Below are 25,449 nucleotides of genomic sequence, written 5' to 3'. Positions count from 1 at the left end.
CTCCGGCTGGTCGTCAGTATTCTTATTTTCAAGACCCTGGTGGTTTTGTAACACAGACCAGATCTCCAGCCGGGAGACCAAGCTGCCGCTTGTTATTTTTTAAAAGGGGCGCTCCGGGATGGGTCAAGCACTTGGTTTTTGTTTGTTTATCAAAAAGGGCGTGCATTTAAATATAGGCTGCCAAACCTCTCGCCAAAATGTTATTTTTAATGGATTCGTGGACGTCTGGCCCACTGGCGGTGTCTTGAGCGCTAAAGGGGTCGCGGCTTGCCACAGTGGGTACACAAGGTCATACAAAACCAGGAGTTCTCCAGGGCGGTGGGAAGACTGCCTGGAGGAGGTGGCATTTTAGATGCGAGCTGACTGTGGAAGGTGAGCCAAGCAGAGCATAGGGCGGGGAAAGGCTAGAGCAGGCGGGTGGAATAAACAGACTAGACTCCTGTGGCTGGTGGGGAAGAACGGAAGCCTCTGCCGATGGAGGGGAGGATCAGGAAAGAATGTGGGCCGGAACATCACCTGACAAAAGAGTTAAGCTTATTCTGATAGGCCAGGTAGCTTTTGTTTCTCTCCCCCCACTTCCCCTTCCCCATTTTTTCACCCTCTCTCTCCATATGTGTGTGTGGGGGGGGGTGGGTGTATACATGTAACATTCTTGCCTTTGAGACTCCTGAAATCTGTTCACCCCTCCCCCTGAAGCGCACTGGGGCACATATACCAAAAATCTTACATATGGTATCACAGAGGTTTCTGTCTTTCAGAAACCTCACCTTGCTCCTACCCTAAGGTAAGGAGGAAACCTGACTTTTTCTTAAGCACAGAGGAGGCAGGAGCCAGTGGGTTTTAGTCCTGTTTCTGTTCCTTGGCTGTATGACCATTGATAAGTCACTTTTCTGAAACCCTGGAATCGTAAATGCCGTAAAATGAAGACCTGTTCTCTCTTCTTCTTGGGAGCTGAGAATCCAGTAGAGCAGAGGTTCTTAAGGTGTGGTTCCTTGCATTTGTTAGAAATGCAAAATCTCAGATCCCATCCTGGGCTTACTGAATCAGAAACTCTAGGGGTGGGGCCAAGCCATCCGGGTTTGAAGCCCTCCAGAGGTGATCCTGATGCCAGAAGTTTCAAAACCGCTGCTCTGAGGAGTTCACCTTTTTTGTTTGTGATTCACAATAATGATATTTTTACATCTCTGTACATAAATGTGCACTACACACATGTAGAACCAGAAAGTTTATGAAGATACAATGTCCAGTGCAATCTTATATTTTATATTCTTTTGTATTTCCTTTTTGAAAACGCAGAAAAACATTTTTAAAGGACATGATGGGGCAACGGATGAAATCTGGATATAGACTGTAGATTATATAATCATATCAGTGTTAATTTTCTTATGGAAATTGTACCGTGAAGATGCGATATAATGCTCTCTTCCTTAGGAGAGACACACTGAATTATTTAGGGGTAAAAGTGCACGGTGTCTCTAGTTTACGTATATACACAGAAAGCATATGAGAAAATGTAAACAGTTGGTGACCCTGGCTGAAGGATATGCAGAATGTTCTTACACTTGTGATTTTTCTGTAAGTTTGAAATTATATCAAATACAACATTACTCAAATATGGATTCAGACACACTAAGCTGATTTTGCTACCTACAAACGGGGGTCTGCGTCGCATGTTGTAAAGTCAGGGACTGGGGCGCCTGGGTGGCTCGGTCGGTTAAGCCGCTGCCTTCCTCTCGGGTCATGGTCCTGGGCTCGGGCCCTGCATCGGGCTCCCTGCTCAGCGGAGAATCTGCTTCTCCCTCCCCCTCTGCCTGCTGCTCTGCCTACTTGTGCTCTCTCTCTCTCTGTGAAATAAATAAATAAAAATCCTAAAAAACTAAATAAATAAAGTCAGGGGCTGAGTATGGAAATTTCCCAGAGCATTCCCAGTGCCCTAGTACAATGCCTGGTGCACAAAGGATACTCGATACACCTTCGCTGGCGCTAATATTTCCTGCCACTCTTATTTCCAGCTTGTATTTTAGTCCCTGTTTTTACATCTTGTTTACTTGAAGCTCGAAGATGTACAGCTTTATCCTTCTATCCTAATGCCCAGTGGAGGGGCATGAAGGGTCGGAAGGAAGGAAGCTGGATTTGAACTGGTGCACGTTTTAACGCAGGCTTCTCCTTGGCTGTGTGCTGGGCTTCGGGTGGATCGACGTCCGCAACATGGGCTTCACTTCTGCTTTATGGGACTGTGAGAGCCAAATGAGAAAATGTATGTGCAAGAACCAGGCACGGGGTGCAACAGGTGTCAGGTGCTTTGTAAATGCCAGTGCACCTCCCTTTTGCTCAGTTCTGCAGAAAGGGTTGGTCGCTGCTGTTGACTTGTCCTCAGGGCCGAGGATAACAGCAGGATGAAGAGTGTCTGTGTCTCTGAGGGAGAGAGGGATGCGACTTTATACACCGGTGATATGATCTGACCTGCAAAAAATATGTGTGAGATACAGGTTCTGTTTTCTGAAATGATTTGGCCAGAACCTGACTTGCACTGGGTGCACACTATTCGTGCAACTCACAAGGAATATAATTTGGGGAGAAAAAATGCTCAGAGAGGGTTGCAAGTTAGGGTGCTTCCCCGGTTATTTTAAATATTTCCTCCTGTTTGTGTTTTTGCTGTTTAATAGCGTGAGATCTTCAAAGAACACTGTAGGAAGAACGCATTCCACAAAAGATGTAAGTTATCTTCATATTTTAATGTGATTCTCTCATAATTGACGGTAAGAAATAACACGTTTCGTGGGAACCTTCAAATCTCATAGATTTCACTGGGTAAACTCAGTGTTTTATTGTGACGACAAGCATATTCCTTTTCCTCCCACGTTTGCCAGTATATTGGAAGAAATAACCACTGTTAACATTTTGAATCTTTTTTTCTGGGCCTCCATTTTGTTTTTTTCCCAGTTGGATAATTGATATCCTATAAAAATGTGTACACCTCTCTGTATTTTGCTTTTTTCACTTAAGCACTTCTCCATTTGTTTCCCACAATTGTTTATGATTTCATGCTATTGATTTAGTCCGTATTATAGTTTCTCTTCAGGGTCTTAAAATAAATGTACGTTAAAGGTGGGTATATTTCTTCAGCACTCTCCATGGCTCATTTCATATTATTTTCCAATGGCTCATCCACTTGGCAGTGGAAACCCACCTTAACGACGTCTGAGAGTGGTTGCTTTCAGGGTGGAGGGAGTCGGGGGTTTTGTCTGCTCTCTGCCCTGCCCTCCTGTCTTGTGAGCTCTGCTCTCTCTCCACCTGCTGCCCTAACCCCCTCCTTGTCCTGCAGGAAGGCCTGGGACACCTCTGCAAAGGTTGCGCTCAGCCCTGGGCTCCCACCCCTGCCCTAGCTTGCTTGTTCTATGGATGGATTTCTCTCAGCTCTCTGCCCTTGGTGGCTAACATCCAGCGTACCTGGCATGGGTTTCTCCAGGTTCTTCAGCCCCGCTCCCAGCCTGCCTTAGCCGGAAGTCCGGAGTGCCCGAGGAGGATTTCTCAGCTCTCCCGACCTCTTCCCTTGAAGGCAGCTGTATGCCGGAGGCCAGTTTGCCTCAGGGGAGATGGAAGGTCTATAAATGGGAAAGTTTTGTTTTTTGTTGTTCAGTTTATTCCATCTTCTTTATATCTTCTGGAATTTTCTCATACTTTCTCATCTGTTAATGGCACCCTTCCACATTTTCCAGAGTTATGATGGAAGCTTTTCTCATTTTCTGTATGTTTTGGTCTATTCATGAGGATTTGGGGCAGGAGACTTCATGGGGCTTGTTAGTATATGGAACCATAAACCTTTGTCTCTCTCCTTTGGTTGGGAGTCCCCCCGCCACCCCGTATCCTTATGAACTTTCAGATATATGGGCGTATTTCTGGAGAGAGGGCCCAGAGCTCGCCCGAGATCAGGAGTCGGCAAACTATGACCCATAGGCCAAATCTTGCCTGCCCCCTGTTTTTTGGACTAAGAATGATATTTACATTTTTAAAAGGTTGAAGTAAAATCAAAAGAAGAACATCTCATGACAGGGGAAAATGATCTGAAATGCAAATTTCCGTATTCGTAAATAGTGTGTTATTGCAACACAGCCATGTTTATTCTTTCTGCATCGTTGCTCTCTGCTTTCAGTCAATAGCAGCTGAGTGCTGCAACAGATGCAGAGCTTAATATATTTGCTCTCTGGTCCCTTATAGAAAAATTTTCCAGTCCCTGCCTTAGTTTGTCAAAGTAGTCTGTGTCTCTCCCCGCAGCACGTGTTAAGGATCATTTCATTAGGCGGCACTAATAGCAGAATTGTCCTTGCTAAATAAATCAGCTACAAAGCTGATTCCTGTTCCTGTTTGGTAGAGCCAATTCAATGACTTTGACTTTGTCTACTTTTAGAAAGCCGGCCCAAAGCAGAAGCCTACTGATGTATTTGATTTTCCTGATAATTCTGTTATCTCCAGCATCGGCAGACTGGGTGAAAATGGGAAAGATGAAGAACCTTACGAAATCTTTGGTTAGTATTTTAAATCTTTATCCTAAAAATTTTAAAGTAGTTTATCCTAAAAACTTTAGGCTAGTTACTGATAAAAATATGGAAATATCTTCAAGTATAAAAACCCGATGTCTGCATACGACTATAGCGTTTGGGGGAGTACTTGATAATTTGAGTTAATTTTCCTCACTTCTGGATACGTTGGAACTAAAAACTCTGTTAAACATTTATCAGGGTGGAACTCTTCTAGTAGCATTTGTCAACAAGCCAGTCCTGTCAGGATTACCCGTTACAGTACTCTGTAACAAGAAGAATATGAACTGTGTTTCTCACTCCACACCACCAATAGAGTCATTCAGTAAGGGGCTTTAATTTAGGGAGGAGAAGAGGGGTAATTTTCCCTTTTCCTTAATACACTGAGTCAGAGGTTCCTTCAGGAGAGCCGGCGGGGAGAGCTTCACCTGTGTTCCTTGGAATGTGAGGAAAACAGGGCTGGTACCCAGTTGACCAGGAGTATGTGAGTTGTCCATCTGGGCCTGCTTCTGGCTGTGTCCTCACTGGCCACTCCACAGGCCAAAACTGAACAGAAAGTGCCAGGTGCTTTGAGATCAGCATTGAGATCAGCAGTGATCAGACATTGTTGCTGGAATAAGTTTAAAGGCCATTTTGAAAACCTGTACCCTCTGACATATTTTTAATTTGGTCTCCAATATCTTCTAGTCTCGTCTTTTGTTAATAAAAGAATATTGTACGTTTTATAAGATAAGCATTACCAGAATACATCTTTTGTTATGGCTTTATTAAAATGTTTTAATTACTTATTTAAAGGAAATTTAAATGTAAAAGATCTGAATCCAAAAGAAACCCCATAATTTTTTTTTTAATTTTTATTATTTTTTAGAGGAGGGGGGGCAGAGGGAGAGGGCGAGAGAGAATCTTAAGCAGGCTCCACACCCAGCACAGAGCTCGATCTCAAGACCCTGAGATCATGACCTGAGCCGAAATCACAAGTCGGACACTTAACCGACTGAGCCTGGGTTGTTTCCCCTGTGGGCCCAGTATGAGTTTATCCTGCCGTGAACATTCATATACAAGTTTTTGTACGGACCTGTGCCTTCCTTTCTCTTGGGTCTGTACCTGAGGGGGAAACTGCTAAGTCGCATGGTCATGCCCCGTCACCGTTTTGAGGAACTGCCCCCACCCAGCAATGCACGAGGCCCCAGTCTCCCTGCAGCTTGGTCGGCCCTTGCTATCACTGACTGATTCTGGCCAGGAGCGTGAAGCGCTATCTCATTGTGTTTGTGTGGTAACCTCTACAGACCGTGAAACTGACCGTTTTCACCATTTTTAAGAGTACAGTTCTGTGACATCAGCACGTTCACGCCATTGTGCAGCTCTCCTCACTGTCCACCTCCAGAACCTTCCCATTTGCCCCTACCTGGAAGTCAGCCCGCTAGACAACAGCTCCTCATTGCCCACGCCTCCCAGCCCAACTTGTTGGTTCTAGAAATTTGACTACTCTAGATACTTCATATGAGAGGATTCCTACAGTATTTTTCCTTTCGTGCCTTTTTTTTTTCTGCTTAGCAGTATGTCTTCAGAGTCCGACCGTGTTGTAGCACGTGTCTGAATTTCCTTTTGAAAACTGAATCATATTCCATCCTCTGTGTATATCCATTCATCTGTCCATGGACACTGGGGTTGCTTCTACGTTTTGATGACTGTGAATAATGCTGCCGTAAACATGGACGCACGATCATCTGTTTGAGTCCCCGCTTTCATTTCAGGGTACAGATGCAGACGTAGGGTTGCTGGATCCTGTGTTCACGTTTTTGAGGCCTTGTTATGCCATTTTCCACTGAGGCTGCAACATTCACGTTACATTTCCAACTAGCAGTCCGTGAGGGTTCTAGTTTCTCCACATTCTCACTTGGGTGTTTTCTGATGATAGCCATCCCAGTGGATGGAAAATGGTACCTCATTGTGGTTTTGAATTGTATTTCCCCAGTGGCTAATGATCTTGAACATCCTTTTATGTGCTTATTAGCCACTTGTGTATCTTTTTAAGAGCTGTCTATTCAGATCATATATCCATTTTTAAATCGGATTATTTATCTTTTTAAAATTGGGTTATCTCTCTGTGTGAGAGTCCAGTTTGGATGACTGGTTACCTATGGAGGTTTGGGATTGGTTTATTTCTTTTATTCTTTGTTATTTGCAGTTGTAAATAAATCCCTTTCCTTGGTTGAGGGCAACACAGAATATACTACTAACTTTAAAATCATGCATTGATAATGTTCATCACTTAAGCAGCTGTTTATTTGAACAGCTGTCTTTTAAATCTATACCGCCGTGCTAAAATTTGAGCATGAAGCAATGGTTGCTTGGCTTTTACCAGGCACCCTGCAGCAATCCCTGGCCGCCACCCACCCCCAAGCTCCCCCTGTCAGCCAGCAGCTTGGCCTGGCGTGCTGAGGCCAATTGACCTGAGCAGGTAGGAATGCCCCCCTTTACTCTGAGTCCTTTCTGGGCCTTTCCCAGCAGTGGTCTCTCACGTAGAGCCGTGACGCTTCATCGGGTGAGAACAGAGAATGCCACGCTTCCTATTTAGATTTCTTTTAGCTCATTAAAAAATTCCCACATAGTATGTAAATACAGTAATACAGGTTATAACTGATAAATGTCCACGTATGTACTAGTGAAACGGTTTAAATTTCTTAGTGTTGAGGTGTGAGCTCAAAAGCATTTGGGGAGTAAGTCACCTGTGTGGTGGTGAGTCGTTCAGACTGAGCTTGCCCTGGTAAAGGGCGTAGACACTGCCCAAGCTGCCAGACTTCTAAAGTGGCATTTTTTTTTTTTAATAATCTTTTCTAGACCCTCCTTTACATAGCACTGCTATATATGCTGATGAAGAGGAATTCTCCAAACACTGCGGGTCGTCCATCCCCTCAACTCCTCCAGGAAAAGAAGTGGAGAAAAGGTACGGTTACATTTCAGGCAGTTGTTTATTCATGGTCAATGGAATTTCTGAGAAGCTGTCTAAGATAGAAGCTTATAAAACTAAAGCTTTCTAAAGAGCCTCAGAGCCAACTTCGGTTTTTCCTCAAGAGAACTGGTACATGAAAACCTGATCTCAGAAAATAACATTACTTACAGTAACTAATTATAGTTACATATTTCCAGTCCTAGAAAACAGTCCTGGGGATGTATTACGGCAGGGTGACTGTAGCTAACACTGTGTTGCTAAGAGGGTAGATTTTTTTTTTTAATTTTTTATTGTTATGTTAATCACCATACATTACATCATTAGTCTTTGATGTAGTGTTCCATGATTCATTGTTTGTGCATAACACCCATAAGAGGGTAGATCTTAACAGTTCTTGTCACAAGAAAAATTTTGTAGCTCTGTATGGTGACAGATGTTAACTGGACTTATTGGGGAGATCATTTTGCAGTGTGTACAAGTAGCAAATGATCACGTTGTACACCTGAAACTAATATATGTCAATTCTACCTCAGTTATAAAAGTCCAATTTAATCTAAAAAGCCCCAAAGTAATTATAATTGACAACAGACTATTCTAGAAAACATGCTTGTGAAGGGGGTTTTAGCTTTGAGGTAAAACAAGGAGGGAGGGAGAAGCTTTTTTTTTTTTTTTAATTTCGAGCAGCACATATACTAAAGTTTTTATTTTAATTCAAATCGCCAGGTTCTCATCACAGGTGCACTGCTTAATCCCATCACCTATTTCACCCAACCCCCACCCTCCTCCCTTCTGGGAACCACCGGTTTGTTCTCTGTAATTAAGAGTTGGTTTAGCTCCCGCTCTTTTTTTTTTTTCCCCCTTTGCTCCTTTGTTTTGTTTCTTAAATATCATATGAGTGAAATCATATGGTATTCGTTTTTCTCTGACTGACTTCACTTAGCGTAATACTCTCTAGCTCCATCCGTGTCACTGCAAATGGCAAGATTTCATTTTTTTTTTTGTTGGCTGAATAACATCCTGTTGTATATATATACATACCACTTTATCCATTCATCAGTCGCTGGACACTTGGGCTGTTTCCACAATTTGGCTATTGTAACTAATGCTGCTATAAACATCGGGATGTATATATTCCTTTGAATTAGTGTTTTTGTATTCTTTGGGTAAATACCCAGTAGTGCAATTTGCTGTTTAACTTTTTGAGGAAGCTCCATACTGTTTTCCACAGTGGCTGCCCCAGTTTGCGTTCCCACCAACAGTGCATTAGGATTCCCCTTTCTCCACATCCTCACCAACATCTGTTGTTTCTTGTGTCATTGATTTTAGTCATTCTGACAGGTGTAAGGTGATATCTCATTGTAGTTTTGGTTTGCATTTCCCTGATGGTAAGTGGTGGTGAGCATCTTTTCATGTGTCTCTTAGCCATTTGGATGTCTTCTTTGGAGAAATGTCTGTTCAGGTCTTCTGCCCGTTTTTTATTTGGATTATGTGCCTTTTGGGTGTTGAGTTTTGTAAGTTTCTTTTTTTAAGAAATGAAAGTTTTTAAAGATTTTATTTATTTGAGAGCGAGAGAGAGCAAGTGAGCAGGAGGGTTGGGGGGGCAGAGGGAGAGGGAGGAGAGGCTCCCCGCAGAGCAGGGAGCCCGATGTGGGGCTCAATCCCAGGACCCCGGGATCATGACCTGAGCCGAAGGCAGACCCTTAACCGACTGAGCCACCCAAGCGCCCCTTGCAAGTTCCTTTTATATATTTAGGATACTAACCCTTTATCAGATATGTCATTTGCAAATGTCTTCTCCCACTCAGTAGGTTGCCTTTTAGTTTTGTTGGTTGTTTCCTTCGCTGTGCAGAAGCTTTTTGTCTTGATGAAGGCCCTTGCTTTTGTTTCCCTTGCCTCAGGAGAGATACCTAGTAAGAAGTTGCTACGGCCAATGTCAAAGAGGTTACTGCCTGTGTTCTCTAGGATTTTGATGGTTTCAGGTCTCCCATTTAGGTCTTGGATCCATTTATACGGACACGAAGGGGAGTCGGGGCAGCAGGGACGAGAGAGAGCAATTTCCCAGGACTCACGGAGGCATCAGCCTCTAGGCCCAGATCCTCACCAGGGATGTTAGGGTCTTTGTTCCTTGATCTCCTTCCCCTCTCCCCTATTTATGTGCACAGGTGATGCTGCTCTCGGCTCTCTCCTCCCCCCCCCCCCCCCCCCCCCGTGTTACTCTCATGGTGTTAGCTACCCAGATGCCACTGCGCCCCGAGTCTGTCTGTCTGTCCTGCCCAGCCTTTCTCCGGGGCCCTCCATGTCCTGCAGATTGGCCATATGTCCCTAGACGCCCACAGGCACCTTGGATTCAACAAAGGCAAAACCAAGCTCAGTCCTTTCCTCTCTCACCCAGTGACAGCAAGCTGCTTTGAGAGTCTCTAGATTAATTGCCCTGCTGTCCCGTGGGAGTCACTCCCGGTAGCTTCTCTGCTCTGGCCGTTCCCGTTTGTCTTCTCCATGCCCCTGCCACGGTCTGGCCACCTGTCCCTCTCGCCGCGTTCCTGCAGCAGGGGGGGCCTGCTGTCCCTCGTTTCCAGAACTGCTCTCTCCCCTCTGGCCCGCCCACCCCACACCTTCCAGTGCCATCTTTCTGAACTGCCGGTCTTCTCTCCCTGGTATGCTGCCACCTTCAGGGGGCCCCCTGCGTTCTGAATGCATGGCGTACAAGTTGGCGTTAAATGAATGTTGAATTGAGTGGAAAAGTGAACTCTCATCTCTCATCGGAAATTTAGGGTTGGTTTTTTTTTTTTTCCTTTTCAAAGGGAAAAAGAAGGGCTTCCCTTTTATATCCCCTAATGATGGGGCTGGTGTCTGCGGATAAGCTTTTATTTCAAATGATGGGCCATGTATGTGCCCGGGAGTGGTAACGTGGGGGAAAGTGCAGTTCTGGGGCATGACCACAAGGTGGTGCAGTATTTGGGCGCCTACTTGCCCGCCAAGAATAAACTGATGTGGCCTGGGCATGGGAAGATGTGGGAGATGACCCATAACTCTGGGAAGGTGGCAAGCCCGCCCAGGACAAGTGGGAAATCTCCTCATGAAAGTGAGCTTGTTTTAATATTGGATGAGTGACTTACACAAGACGTGAAAAAAAAATAGGTGCAAGATACTGACGGTTTGTTCTTCGGTACAGGTCAGACACTTACGAAATTGAAGCAGGTGAAAACATGTCTGTAGAGATGAGTGCAAGAAAGGTACGTAGGAGGGTTCTCTCTTCTATCTTGCAACAGATTTCCTTTCCTATTTCGATTGGATGCAAATAGAGAAAATGTGCCGTAACCACGTTTTACATAGAGAAAAAATGTTACATTTCAGAAGATACTTTTATTGTAAAAAGGGAAATAGGTTTTCATATTTTAGGTGCTTTTATTTATAGAGACCTCAAATCTCTGTGTCCCTAGTCGGTTTTCAGAGCGTTCATGTCATCTGTTTAGATCGGGATCTATAAAGGCAGAGTGAACTGTGGGGAGTGTTTATTGGGAGCTCGAGTCTGGGTTTCCCCACCTACCTGCTAATCTCGTTGCCATCTTCCTGTTATGTTCAAGCTGGAAGGTGGGAAATGAGAAAGAGGGGCTTAACTAGGGCTATCCGCTATTACAGTAAGGATGATAAAGCATTTGTATTTTCTAAACCAGTAATGCTCCTTTCTTGCCATAGCCAGGAAGAAAAGTCAAGCCCATTAGCGATGAATCTGAAAGCACCGAAGAAGGTGATATAAGAAGAAAAGTTCAATCTGCAGAGAAAATAAGGATACAAGCACACGAACCTATTTCAGATACACCATGTACATCTTTGGAGCTTCCAGAGAAACTGGCTGAGTCGGTCACTCCTAAAAAAATCAGACCCCTTAGTGCCAAGTCAGTTGTTGAAAAAGAGACCGTGACAGAACCACATCAGTCGGTAAGAGAGGTAAGAGAGTGCCTGCCATCCCCCTGGAGGGGGAAAAAAAAAAAAAGAGTTGAGGAAAATAAAGCATTTCCTCTCTTTCCTTTGTTTCTTTAAAAAGATAAGTTACATATTTTTGTTATAAAAATGTTTGAGAACATTCAGAAGGTCTGGAAAGGAAAATAAAATCACCTACAATCAATCCCATCTCCCGAAAAGAGCCACTCTGCTCCTTGGTCTAGGCTCCTCAGCGCCTTTCCTGCACTTTGCTCACCCCGAGTGGGACCAGCCTGGGCACTTGTGTTCTAGGCTACCATCTTAATGAGTGCACGCCATTTCGTTAATGAGTGTGCTGCAGTGTAGTTAATCTCTAACGAATGGTTGCGATTCAAAAACATTTTTAAGTTCTCTCATGAATTTTTCTCTAGCTAAATCTTGGTATACACCCTCGATCATTTCCTTAGGAAAAAAGTGGCTAAGATTTCTGGGTCATAAGCACTCTGTTTTAAATTCTTGACATTTATTATCTTTTGGTCACGCTCTTAATATATCATTCTATTCATTTGGTTTAATGCTTTGAATAATTCATTCCTCATGTCCAAAAAAAGTTTTAATATGTTCCTGCTGCATCATGTTCCACTTTCCATCTTCCTCACCCAGTAAATACACACCCAGGTGACATTCTAAGTAGGTTCTTATGTGTTCTTCCAGTTTTCTTCTGCCTGTGTAAACAAATATGGGCCTCTTTTCTTCTTTTAGTTTCCCCTTTCTACACAAATAGAAGCACATTATACATGTTGTTTTGCCTCTTATTGGTCTGTCTTGGGGAACATCCCATGGGAACTTGAATTTGCAGTTGTTTGAGGTATTGGTGGGAATGTGCTCTCAGGTCAAGGTGACTGACATATGTTCTGATATTATGTCTCCTTACGGTCTTTTTATGGTGGGGGGAATAGTCTACTTGATTACAAAGTGGAGTTTTTGGATGTTTTGTTTTGTTTTTAAAGATCTTATTTATTTTTTGAGAGACAGTAAGAGAGAGAGGGGCGGAGAGAGAGGGAGAAGCAGACTCCCCACTGAGCACCCTGGGAGCGTGACCTGAGCCGAAAGCAGACGCTTAACTGACTGAGCCACCCAGGCGCCTCAGGTGGTTTTGAATATCCCAATTTTGTGGATTCTCTTTAGTTCTCCGGAGTTTTGCATCATGAATTTTGTAGCTTTGTTCTTTGTTTTCTTAATTTTACACTTAAAAGTTACAAAAATAGTTCAGGAAGTTCCCACATGTTTTTTACCCAGCTTCATCTAATTCTTAGTTTTTACATTACCAAAGCGCAGTGATTAAAACCAGGACATTAGGGGCACCGGGATGGCCCAGTCAGTTAAGCGTATTCTGTCTTCTGTTTCTTCCAGTTGTGGTGGCTCTGGCATTCCTCAGCTGATGTCACATCACTTCCGTATCTGTCTTCCATCTTCACATCATCATCTCCTTTGTGTGTGTCTCCCCCCCTCTGCCTCTCTCATAAAGGATACTTCTGATGACACTCATGGGCGTGGACATATCTTAAGGGGCACCGTTCACTACATACGGGCCTCACTAAATGACCTTCCTTCCTCCCTTCCTCTTTCTCTCCCTCCCTCTCCCTCTTTCTTTACGGTGGGGGTGGGGGAGGGGACGGTGCACAGGGAGAGAGAGAGAGAGAGAGAGAGAGAATCCCAAGCACACTCCACACCCAGCACGGAGCCTGACATGGGGCTCCATCTCACAACCCCGAGATCATGACCTGAGCCCAAATCAAGAGTTGAACACTTAACCGACGGAGTCACCCAGGCATCCCCCGTCGCTGCAGATTCTACCTGCCAGTTTAGTCCGTGGAACTGAAAACAAAGCAATAAAAGTTTATCCAATTTGCAAATCAGAGAGAAAAAATGTGAGGGGTGCCTGGGTGGCTCAGTCGGTGAAGTGTCTGCCTTTGGCTCAGCCATGATCCCGGGGTCCTGGGATCAAGCCCCACATCGGGCTCCCTGCTCGGCGGGGGGCCTGCTTCTCCCTCTCCCTCTCCCTGCCGCTCCCCTTGCTTGTGTGCTCTCTCTCTTTCAAATAAATAAATAAAATCTTAAAAAAAAAAAAAAGTTCTGAAAGAAGAGTCAGAATGGGGGTAGAAAAAATTAAAATTCAAGAAATAAAATGACTGGAATTTTCCAGTTTACAGATCCAAGAAGTTCAGTAAACCCTAAAGCAAGATGAAACCATACTTAAGCATATCATAGTTAAAATGCCAAAAAACAAAGAAAAGCAGAAAATCTTGACAGCAGCCAGAGAAAAGAGACAGAGTAAATATACATGGGAACAATGACAAATCTCAGAGCTGTCTCACAGAAACAGTGGAGACCAGAAAACAATAGAAAAACATACTTAAAGAGCTGAGGAAAAAAGAAATGTAAACCCAGAATTCTACGTCCAGTGAATACATCCTTTCAAAAAGGGTGAACTTTCTGAAAGTTCAGAAAGAAAATTTGAGAGAATTTGTTGCCAGCCGACCTGCATTAAAAGGATGCTGCAGGGGCGCCTGGGTGGCTCAGTTGGTTAAGCGACTGCCTTCGGCTCAGGTCATGATCCTGGAGTCCCAGGATCGAGTCCCGCATCGGGCTCCCCGCTCAGCGAGGAACCTGCTTCTCCCTCTGGCCCTCCCTCCTCTCATGTGCTCTCTCTCTCTCTCTCTCTCTCTCTCTCTCTCTCTCTCTCTCTCAAAATAAATAATAAATCTTTAAAAAAAAAAAAGATGCTGCAGAATGTTCTTTAGGCTGAAGAGAAAAGGTATCAGAAGGAAACTCAAATCTATAGGAAAGAGAAAAGACAACTGGAAAAGAAAAATCAATTAAAAAAAGGAGGGGGGCACCTGGCTGGCTCAGTTGGCAGAGCATGAAACTCTTGACCTCAGGGTCATGAGTTTGAGCCCACATTGGGCATGGAGCCTACTTCAAGAGAATAAATAAATTTTAAAAAATGAGTGGGTGACAAAAACTACATCATATTTTTTTTTCTTCTCATAATTTCCTTAAGAAACACCTGTTTCAAGCAAAAATGACAACACCTTAAGGTTGGGTTTACAACGTCTATAGAAGCAAAACCTGTGTCCAAAGCAGCACAGAGGATGATGGATAAAGAAAATAACGTGGTTATGTAATGAGATTTATGCGGTGGGAAGTAGTTAACTCTCAGGAAGTAGGATGTGAGGTGGTAATGTACTGATTCTAAATAGACTTTGCTAACTGAAGGATGCATATTTTTAACCCAGGAGCAACCACTCTTAAAAAATTCAGAGGCATCTAGAAGCCAATCGAGGAAAGAAAATGGAATACTGAAATATATTCAGTTAACCCAAAATTAGCAACAGAGAGGGGAAAAAAAATGAAAGGCTAGTGGAAAACAGTAAGGAGGATGGTAGACTTGAACCTAATTATACTTAAAATTACATCAAAAGCAAATGGGCTTTTGGAGAGGCAATAGCAGGACGAAGTAGATGAATGGAAAACAAAAGAGCAGTATGGCTGACTTACACCTAATAACCACACCAACAATTACATCAAAAGTAAGTCAACTAAACATTCCAACTGCAATGCAGAGACTGTGGATAACTGTATGCTACTCTGCAAGAGATACACTTTAAAGACAAAAACAAGAGCATCATGGCTGAGTAAGACGTCCTTTGTGTACCCCCCGCAGCAACAACGGTTGGGCATCCATCCACAGATAAGTCTGTAATGGGAGCTGTGGGATCCAGCACCACATGCCCAGGGACCTAAGTGTCTTGCCAACACTTTTATTTTGGCCCATTGGAACTGATTTCAGACTTCCCCCCAGAACTGTTGGAGAATAAATTTCTGTTTTAAGCCGTCAAGTTGTGGTAATGTATTATAGCAGCCACAGGAAACTGAAGCATGACCCAGTGACTTCTTAGTTATATGCTCTTTGGTTCTAGAATTTCCATTTAGGTTTGTTTTTTGTTTGTTTGTTTGTTTTTTAATATAGTTTCTCTTTCTCTGTTAAGGTACCCTGGTTTTTTTTAGTCATTAAGGCCACCATTTCCTTTTACTTCTTTGGGAAGTAGCTGCTTTAACAAAGTCTTTGTTCGGGGCTAAGTTGGGGTTAGTTTCTCTTGAATATTTTTTTCTGTTTTGACTATGGGTCACATTTTTTATATAACATTTTTAACTTAATACTTTTGGATTGTGTGTTGGATATTGTTGACAGGTTGTTGAGACTCTGAATTCTGTTATCTGCTTACGAATGTTGACTTTTTGTTCTAATTGGTAGCTTGTTTATTGGCTGATCATCTTTAACTTCTGTAAGCTTGGTTTTATCTTTTGTTAGGGTCAACTTGTGGAAAGCCTGACGTATTTTCCAAGCAGCTCGAACTCACTGAGACTCAACCTCTGTTATAATTGTTGCATGTTTGTTACCACAAACTTTGTGACTTAAAACAGCACACATTTATAGCTCACAATTTCTCGCGGTCAGAAGTCCCTCTTAGCCAAATTCTCTACTCACGGTCCCATAGGGCTGAAATCAAGATGCTAGCCAGGACGGAAATCTCATCCGAGGCTCATGCTCCTCATCTAAGATCATTCAGATTGTTGGTAGAATTTGGTTCCTGTTTCCTCTCTGGTTGAAGCTGGGGATCACCATTAGGTCTCAGTCATGCCGCCCTCTCACAGTATGGCAGCTAACATCTTCAAAGCCAGAGAATCTCTCGAGTCAGCTACAGTGGAGTCTTCCGCTAAGGTAACCTGAGAGAGGGAACAAGTAGCCCATCCTATTCACAGGTCCCACCCACACTCAAGGGAGGGAGTTCTGCACATCACTGGGGATCATCTTTGAATTCTACTTACAACCTCCAGTCTCTGTCTTTCTAGCGAATCTGGTCTGAGATGAGTTTTAGGTTTTCTTAGGGTGGGGGTTGAGTAGGCCTTACTCAAGGGTAGTGCTTCTCAATCCTTTTGAATTACAGTCCTGCCTAAAAAGTCTTTTTATTTATTTATTTTTTTAAGACTTTTAAAATTTATTTGAGAGAGAGAGAGCACAAGCAGGAGGCAGAGGGGGCGGGGGAGAGGGAGAAGCAGACTCCCCCGCTGAGTGGGGAGCCCGATGCGGGGCTCTGCCCCAGGACCCTGGGATCACGACCCCGAGGCCAAGGCAGCCCCTTCACCGACTGAGCCACCCAGGCGCCCCGACTTGCTACATTCTTAATCCTGTGCTACCCGCTTTCCAGGAAGCTTGACGTAGTCTCATTCTGCACATGCGGAGGACTCAGGACCTTCAGGGCACCCCCACCTGGACTCCCGGTGCTCTTTTCTGAGCAGCCTGCTCCCGGCGCCTCTGCTGGTGCAGTCTGGTCGCCGCCGCCTCAGCGGAATAGGAGTCAGGAGTCCCGCACTGCTGGCGGAGTCGTCCCCCGGTGTGGGTGCGGAGGGGAGCGGGCATTCCTAGGGCGCCCCTTCTGAGCTTCCCTGCCGCGGGTCCCTGGGGTCCTACACCTAAGTAAAGGAGCCTCCTCCCCAACCCCATCTGATGGTGTGGTGTGGCCCCAGAGCTCGTTTAGAAGCTTTTCCTTCATCCTAGCTTGGAGCAGAGAGCAGCCTGACTCCACAGGTTATTAAGTAATAAAAGTTGAACTTCCTCCAAGGCAACCACTGTTGGTTTTTTGTTTTTTTTTTTTTAATTTTCAAAGATTTTATTTATTTGAGAGAGAGTGCAAAGCAAGCGAGAGAGCGAGTGCATGAGCCAGGGAGCGGGGCAGAGGGAGAGGGAGAAGCAGGTTCCCTACTAAGCAGGGAAGCCCCGTGCAGGGCTGGCTCCCGGGACCCCAGGATCACAGCCTGAGCCAAAGGAGATGCCTAACTGACTGAGCCACCCAGGCGCCCCCAAGGCAACCACTGTTCAAAGCCAACTAAAAGTTTTATTTACTTTTTGAGACCATTTAATTTTTCTTTTTTTTTTTTTTTTTTAAGATTTATTTATTTGACAGAGAGACAGCGAGAGAGGGAACACAAGCAGGGGGAGCGGGAGAGGGAGAAGCAGGCTTCCCGCGGAGCAGGGAGCCCGATGCGGGACTCGATCCCAGGATCCTGGGATCATGACCCGAGCCAAAGGCAGACGCTTAAGACTGAGCCACCCAGGCGCCCCAAGAGACCATTTAATTTTTCAATGTCTCTTTATATTAATTTAGGTAGTATACATAATAATTTAGAACTAAATGAGAGTAACAGCCAGAATTGAGAGTGTTTGAAATACCATGATCAGATAACTTATATAAGAGAAGGAAAACTTTTCCTAAATAAACATCTTTGCTTTTGTTTTTTTGTTTTGTTTTGTTTTGTTTTGTAGAAAACTCAGAAAAAGATGTTTGGTGGCAAAAGGAAGAAATCAAGAAGTGAAGCCATAGACTCAGGTACAAAATAGTGTTTTATACTTTGTCAAGCATTCAAGAATTTTATTTTGAAAACTTTGTTGTTAAAGCAGTAAATTGTAAGTACATAAAGTTGCTACTTTAAAAAGCTAAAAATTTGTGATTTTGTAGTAACTAATTTTTATAACATATGTCATGAAAATTTTCAAACTACAACAAAGGTGAATCTTAAAATATATATTTATACTCCCAGATTTTACTCTTATACCTGCTTTATCACCTTAATTTTTCCTCACACAGTGTTGAAACACAGTGTTGAACACATCACATAGTTTTACCTTGAATAAGGCTTTTTTTTTTTCTCTCGGCATAACTTTTTTGAGATTCATCCACATTGTTCTGCATTTTTATTGATACAAATAAAAGGATATTGAAAAATGGGAGGAAAATAAAGCATTTTCTCTCTTTCCTTCCTCTTTCATTTCCTTTTAAGGACTATATCTTTATAGATATATAATAGATATATCTTATATAAAAGCTATATAGATTTTAAGATAATCTTTTAATCTTTTAAAAGCTAAAAGACATATATGTTTAGAAAAATTTGGAAAGTATAGAAAGGAAGATAAAATCACCTACTAATCCTGTCACCCAAAAAAGAGCCACCCTGCTTTTTGATATATACTCTTCAATCCTTTTACTGACACTGCTCACCCCAAATGGGATCCTATCCTTATCATTAGGCATTCTACAACCCCCTCTTACTGAGTGCTAGACCTTTCATCCACATTACTGAGACTAAATCAGCACAGTGGGGAATCTCTATGTGGCCTATTAGGTAGATTAAAATTAAGAAACTACAAGTAACAAAGAGCTCTGTGACCAGTAAGTAGTGTTGGGTAGGAGCAGACTACTAAGTAAAGGTAGAGCTGGTAGTTGTGAGTCAGTGGTACTTCAGGCTGTGTTGGCAGAAACGGGAGAACCAAGGAGACGGCAGTTAGTGAGTGTAGAGGCAGTTAGTGAGCGTATAGACGGGGATTTGTGAGATTGGCCTGGCCTGGGGAGAAGTGAGTCCTGTCTCCTCCCATGTGCCTCGTCAACCATAGCTATTTTTGGCAATTTGGTGGGGCAGTTTTTGTTGTAGATTTTCAGAACCCTGGGCCTAGAGCCAAAATATAATCAGTATATTAAATGGACTTCTCTTAATATTCTAGATATTTCTGACTCTGTACATATTTGGTGTCTGAAAGGAAAGAAAGCCAGTGACATCGTGGACTTAGATGTCGTTTTGTCTGCATTTGAGAAAACCATCCTAGAGTATAAGTAAGTCTTCTGACGTGATATATGCACCCAATGAATCTTCCTTGAAGCACCACTTTGGCTCATCCCATGGCTCTTGGTGTATTTTCATCATCTAGTTTACCTATTTTTACATTTCCATTATAATTTTTTCTTTAATCCTGTGAATTATTTAGTATGTTTTGGTATGTCCAAATATGTGACTTTTTAATTTATATTTTTGTATTAACCTTGTGTCTTACATATGTCCTAATCAAATTTGATAGACTCGTGATATTTTTTGTAATTTCTTTATGGCCTAGCACATCATCTGTAGGGAATCTAATTATTGGATCTCTGTAGAATCAGTATTATTTTTCCTGATTCTTTTATCAGTTTATGCTGTATATATTTAGAGACTATTCTGTTAGGACATCATGTTTAAAATTGCCCTGTCGGGGCTCCTGGGTGGCTCAGTCGTTAAGTGTCTGCCTTCGGCTCAGGTCATGGTCCCAGGGTCCTGGGATCCAGCCCCGCGTCGGGCTCCCTGCTCCGCGGGAAGCCTGCTTCTCCCTCTCCCACTCCCCCTGCTTGTGTTCCCTCTCTCGCTGTGTCTCTCTCTGTCAAATAAAATCTTTAAAAAAAAGAAAAAGAAAAAGAAAATTGCTCTGTCTTATAGACTGCACATTTTATCCTTCTGTAGTACCCTCTCCATTCCTAAAAACGCTTCTTTTGGTCTTAAAATCTGTTTCATCTGGTGCTAGTATTGTGTCACTAGATTTCTTTTGCTAGCATTTGCTAGAACTTACATTCTTTTTACTTCCTTTTATTTCCAGCCTTTGACCTTAAAAATTTTTTTATAAGTAATGGTAAAGTTTAGGGGCGCCTGGGTGGCTCAGTTGGTTGAGTGTCTGCCTTCGGCTCAGGTCATGATCCCCAGGGCCTGGGATCAAGCCCTGCATTGGGCTCTCTACTCAGCGGGGCGTCTGCTTCTCCCTCTGCCCCTCGTGCTCTCACTCTCTCTCTTTCTCTCTCTCAAATAAATAAATGAAATCTTAAAAGAATTAGTAAAATTTAAATCCAATATGTCCATCTTTGTTGACTTCAGTCCATTTACATTTATTATAATTACCAATGTATTTGGAAGAACGTGTTGATATATTATTTTTACTTCTTTAGATCTTTTTTTGTTCTACTTTGATGCTTTTAATTATAACTTTGTTAAAAAATAGAATTTGTAACTCTCCATTAATAAGCTCTCTTAACTCTTGGTCCCCTCTCCCTTTCCCCCTACCCCAGAGATTTTTAATTCTGGGGTAAAATAAATTTTTTCTCTCTTTTTTAGACAGCAACAACACTTATTAATGTATTTATCTGATCACCTTTATTTCATACATTTCTTACAGCAACCTCGGGTAATGTACCTTTTCTTTCTTGTTTCATCCCAACACTGTTGAGTGTGACTCTTTGTGTTGTAAAATTTCAAAATCCTTTGGATTATTTTGGTCATGACATTGAATTTGAGTAACAGTTTAGCTGGATATAGTATTCTAGGTTCTAAATCATTTCCTTAAATACTTAGGAATCACTGTTCCTTTGTCTTCTTTTGCATCTAGTGTTGATTTGGAAAATTTGGTGTCTGTCGAAGTCTTATTTATATGTGATCTGCTCTTTCTCTCTAGGCTTTTAGAATATTTTGTCTGTGATATCCTTTAATTTCACTATATTGGGTCTGACTTTTCCAGTCTAAGGCGGTTCTTTTTTAATTCCAAAATTAAAACTATTTTTGTTCTAATGTTATATCCTTGTCCTCTGCTTTGTTTTTCTATAGATTTCCTCAGTCTAGAAACTAGAAGTTTGCTAACTTATTTCTCTGATACATCCGTTATGCCATTTACCCCATCTCCTGCGTTCTGTATGTAGCCATATGACCTTTTGTCTAACATTTCTGTTCGGTTCCTTTTACGTCATGTTTTCTGTTGCTACTGTCCTCTTTAGAATATTTATTAGGCTACTTTCAAAATACTGGGTCATCTTTATGAAATACCTGCTTCTCTTAGAATTTCTGATCTAATAGTTTGTTTTCTCTTTGATATAGTTGTGTTCCTCCAGTGTGTTGTTACTCCAACCTATGAGCTCGTTTACCCCAGTCTGTCAGCTTCTTTGTGTATACCGGGGAAAACCAAGCCTTGATTCCCATCCATTCGCAGGAGTACAAGGGATGGGGGTGGATAAGGCCTAAGATGGGAAGCCTCAGTCACTTACCCCACAAAGTAACCTGTCAGGTCAAGACTTAACCTTAACCCTCCAGAGATAAGTAGCGTTAAGAGCCGCTACACTCCTTAGTAAGATTATCGTTCTCCAGCCCTGGGGGTTTGGCAGGGGAAGGTGGAGGAGACAGCTCGCAAAGGTAGTCTCCGTGTTTCTCTCCAGACCCTCAAGCACAGACCAGGTTTTACTCTTAAAGTCTCAGGGACAGAGGTCTAAGTGGCTGCAGCTGGGAGGGAGGCACAGCGGGGAGAAACAGCCTGGGGAAGAAGCAGAGGCCAGCCTTGACCTGTCCTTTCCCGCCCTGGGCCACAGCCCCTGGCCCTTCTCACCTGTCATGCTAACTCATCATTATCTTTGTGGGAATTGTCTGTCCTTCTGTACTGTATGTTTTTGTTTGTTTGGTTGGGTTTTTTGTTTTGTTTTTTTTTTTGGTACTGTATGTTCTAAAGCCAGTTTGCTGTTAAAATTGGTACACAAGGTCTCTTCCTATAGACCATCTCCCGTTCATAAATCTCTTCAAAAGGAAGAAAAGACTTAGATTTCTGATGTTTACGAAAAATGGCAGTATCTTGCCTTTTAGCATAGTGTTCTTGATAATAAGAAATGATTTAGAAGAGGTATATAGTATTTTTGTTAGCCTTTTTTTTTTTTTTTTAAATAGGCTCCATGCCCAGTGTGGGACTTGAACTCACGACCCTGAGATCAAGAGTTGCATGCACTAGTGACTGAGCCAGCCAGGCACTCCATAGACTTTTAAAATTATACCCTTGTGTTTTTGTCATACCCCATGATTCTGGAAGAATCTCTGGTCTTGTGTTATTTTCTTAAAGTATTCTCAACCACATGAAAAGTTTTGTTCTTTCAAAATCAAATTAACTATCTGAGGGTGTGCTATTATTACTACCCTATATCTGGAACTCACCACCTGAATAATTTGTTAAACTTAACAGATTGTAAGCAGTTTACCAATGTATATATAAGTAGGGAAGTATGCCGTGAAATGGAAACATTACAAACATAGGCTATTTTATAACTGATTCAATTAGTTATTTGTAGGGAAGTGACCAAATTTTTAAGATACTAGAATTTGAAAAAGTTGTGTCTGGCTATTGTATGTAGACCACCACTGTTTTGGTTGGTACAGTCTACCAGTTTATCATCAGTGTAAGCCATATGCAGAAAGACCTAATCAGTTTTCCTAATTTTTTATGTATTTTTAACATCTTAAAATCATGATTTCATATTTATATTAGAAATACCTTTATTAGATAGAGCTGGTATATTTTTAATTGTGAATTTTTATTTTTTATCTTTAAAATTTATTTAAAATTTTATTTTTTATTTTTATTTTTATTTATCTTATTTTTATTTTTAAATGTGCATTTGTATACCATAAAATTTACCATTTAACCATTTTTAAGTATACATTTCAGTAGCGTTAAGTACTTGGTTTGCTTTCTCAGGATTGTTTTGGCTATTTGGTGTCCTTTGATATTCCATATGAAGTTTAGGATTTTTTTTTTTTTCTATTTCTGCAAAAAATGCTATTGGGAGTTTGGTAGTTATTGCATTGTATCTATAGACTGCTTTAGGTAGTATGGACATTTTAATAGTATTAAGGCTTCTAGTCCATGAACATGGGATGTTTTTCCTTTTATTTGTATCTCCAGTTTCTTTCAACAATGTTTTTACAGTTTTCAATGTATATTTTACCTCCTTGGTTAAGTTTATTCCTAAGTATTTTATTTTATTTATTTTTTTGATGCTATTGTAAATGGGATTGTTTTCTTAATTACTTTTTTGGATTGTTCATTGTTAGTATACAGAAATGCAACTGTTCTCTGTGTGTTTTTTGTATCCTGCAGTCTTGCCGAATTTGTTTATTCTCACAGTTTTTGTGTGTGTGTGTGGAATCTTCAGGATTTTCTACATATAAAATCATGTCCTCTGTGACAGAGATAACTTCTTCCTTTCCAATTTGGATACCATTTAGTTCTTTTTCTTACCTAATTGCTTTGGCTAGTATTCCCAGTACTGTGTTGAATAGAAATGGCAAGTGAGGCATCCCCACTTTGTTCCTGATCTGACAGCAATAGCTTTTAACTTTTCACCGTTGATTATGATGTTACCTGTAGGCTTTTCATGTATGGCCTTTATATTGATGTAATTTCCTTCTATTCATAATTTGTTGAGAGTTTTTACCATGAAAGGGTGTTGGATTTTGTCAAATGCTTTTTCTGTATCAGTTGAGATGATCATGTGGCTTTTGTCCTTCATTCTGTTATTGTGTGTTACACTGATTGTAGTTCGTATGCTGAACTATCCTTGCATTCCAGAAATCCACTTTCCTGTGCTATATAATCATTTAAATGTGTTGTTGAATTTCCTTTTTGAGTATTTTGTTGGGGAGTTTTGCATCAATAAGGATATTGGTCTGTCGTTTTCTTTTCTTGTAGTATCTTTGTCTGATTTTGATCAGGGTAATACCAGCCTCATAAAATAAGTTTGGAAATGTTTCCCCACCACCCTACTCCCCCACTCTTAAATTTCTTGGAAGAGTTTGAGAGGGATTGTTTATTCTTCTTGAAATATTTGGTAGAATTCTCCAGTGAAACCACCCAGTTTGGGGGTCTTAAATGGGAGGTTTTTGATTAGTGATTCAGTCTACTTTTATGAACTGTAGGTTTGAACATATTTTTTATTTCTTCCTGATTCAATCTTGGCAGGTTTTATGTTCTTAGAATTTCTGCATTTCGTAAAGGTTACCCAATTTGTGGGCTTGTAATTGTGCACAGCAGTCTCTTAAGAGCCTTTTTACCTCTGTGGCATCAGTTGTAATGCCTGTTCTTTCATTTTTTGAGTCTTCTCTCTTTTTTTCTTAGTCTGTTTAAGGATTGGTCAGTTTTGTTACCTTTTCAAAAAACTCTTAGGTTCATTAATTTTTTCCTGTTTTTCATTTCATTTATTTCTGCTCTAATCTTTACTGTTCCTTCATTATGCTATCGTTGAGTTTGATCTTTTTCTAGTTCCTTGAGATGTGAAGTTAGGTTGTTGATTTGAAGTATTTTTTTTTTTAATGTAGGTATTTACTGCTATCAAATTCTCTCCTAGTACTGCTTTTGCTGCATCCCATAAGTGTTGGTACATTTTGTTTTTGTTTGTTCCAGGATATTTTCTAATTTCCCTTGTTATTTCTTGTTTGAACGATTGGTAGTTCAAGAGTATGTTGTTTAATTTCCACATATTTGTGAGTTTTCTGGGTTTCCTTTTGCTGTTGATTTCTAGTTTTGTTCCACTGTGGTCTGAAAAGATACTCAGTATGATTTCAGTCATGTTAAGTTGGTTAGGACTTACTTTGTCACCTAACATGGGATCTATCTTGGAGAATGTTCCGTGTGCATGTCAGAAGAATGTGGATTCTGTTATTGGGTGGAATGTTCTGTGTAGGTTTATTAGATCCAGTTGGTTTATAGTTTTGTTCAAATCCTGTTTCCTTACTGAGCTTTTGTCTGGTTGATGTATTACTGAAAGTGAGGTAATTGAAATCACCTACTATTACTGTGTTACTGCCCGTTTTCCCCTTCAATCCTGTTAATTCAGAATTGTTGAATTGCTCCAGTGTTGGGTGCACGTGTAACTTTTATTTCTTCCTGGTGAATTGACCCTTTTATCATTACATAATAGCCTTCTTTTGTGACTGTTTTTGACTTAGTCTGTTTTGTCTGATATAAGTATGGTCACCATTGCTCTCTTTTGGTTACCATTTGCTGGAGTATCTTTTTCACATTCAGCCTCTGTATTTCCTTATACCTAACTAAAATGAGTCTCTTGTAGACAGCATGTAGTTGGATCTTTTTAAATCCAATCAGCCACTCTGATATCTTTTGATTGGGGAATTCCTGATAGTGACAGACTTACTACTGAAGTCTAGTTTTCTCTAAGTCTTACAGTTATTTTGTCCTTCTTCTCATCTCTTGTCACCTTCCTCTGTGTTTCGTTGATTTTTTTTTTTTTTTTGTGGTGGCATGTCTTGATTCTGTATTCTTTTGTGTTTCTATAGATTTTATGTGCGCTTACG

The 25,449-nt window shown here is 41.6% G+C and overlaps 1 protein-coding gene across 2 annotated transcripts in view; it reads left to right on the top strand.

Moving 5' to 3' along the window:
- CENPU (centromere protein U) overlaps window positions 1–25,449 on the top strand; it is a 34,542-nt gene that overhangs the window by 449 nt on the left and 8,644 nt on the right. Inside the window, exons 2-8 of one of the 2 annotated variants that reach the window (XM_025886312.2) lie at window positions 2,667–2,715; window positions 4,409–4,526; window positions 7,380–7,485; window positions 10,664–10,724; window positions 11,188–11,430; window positions 17,801–17,864; window positions 19,037–19,145. In XM_025886312.2, coding sequence (XP_025742097.1) covers window positions 2,667–2,715; window positions 4,409–4,526; window positions 7,380–7,485; window positions 10,664–10,724; window positions 11,188–11,430; window positions 17,801–17,864; window positions 19,037–19,145 — 750 coding nt within the window. Of the gene's footprint in view, window positions 1–2,666; window positions 2,716–4,408; window positions 4,527–7,379; window positions 7,486–10,663; window positions 10,725–11,187; window positions 11,440–17,800; window positions 17,865–19,036; window positions 19,146–25,449 lie in introns of both variants that reach the window. The other variant, XM_025886311.2, reaches the window with a different exon arrangement.

The sequence above is a fragment of the Callorhinus ursinus genome, unplaced genomic scaffold, assembly GCF_003265705.2.
Source record: "Callorhinus ursinus isolate GAN/ISIS: 27379988/994484 unplaced genomic scaffold, GSC_fseal_2.0 scaffold17, whole genome shotgun sequence".
Classification (NCBI taxonomy): Eukaryota; Metazoa; Chordata; class Mammalia; order Carnivora; family Otariidae; genus Callorhinus; species Callorhinus ursinus.
The sequence above is the reverse complement of the archived record's forward strand: the minus strand, read 5'-3'. Positions and strand labels throughout refer to the sequence as shown.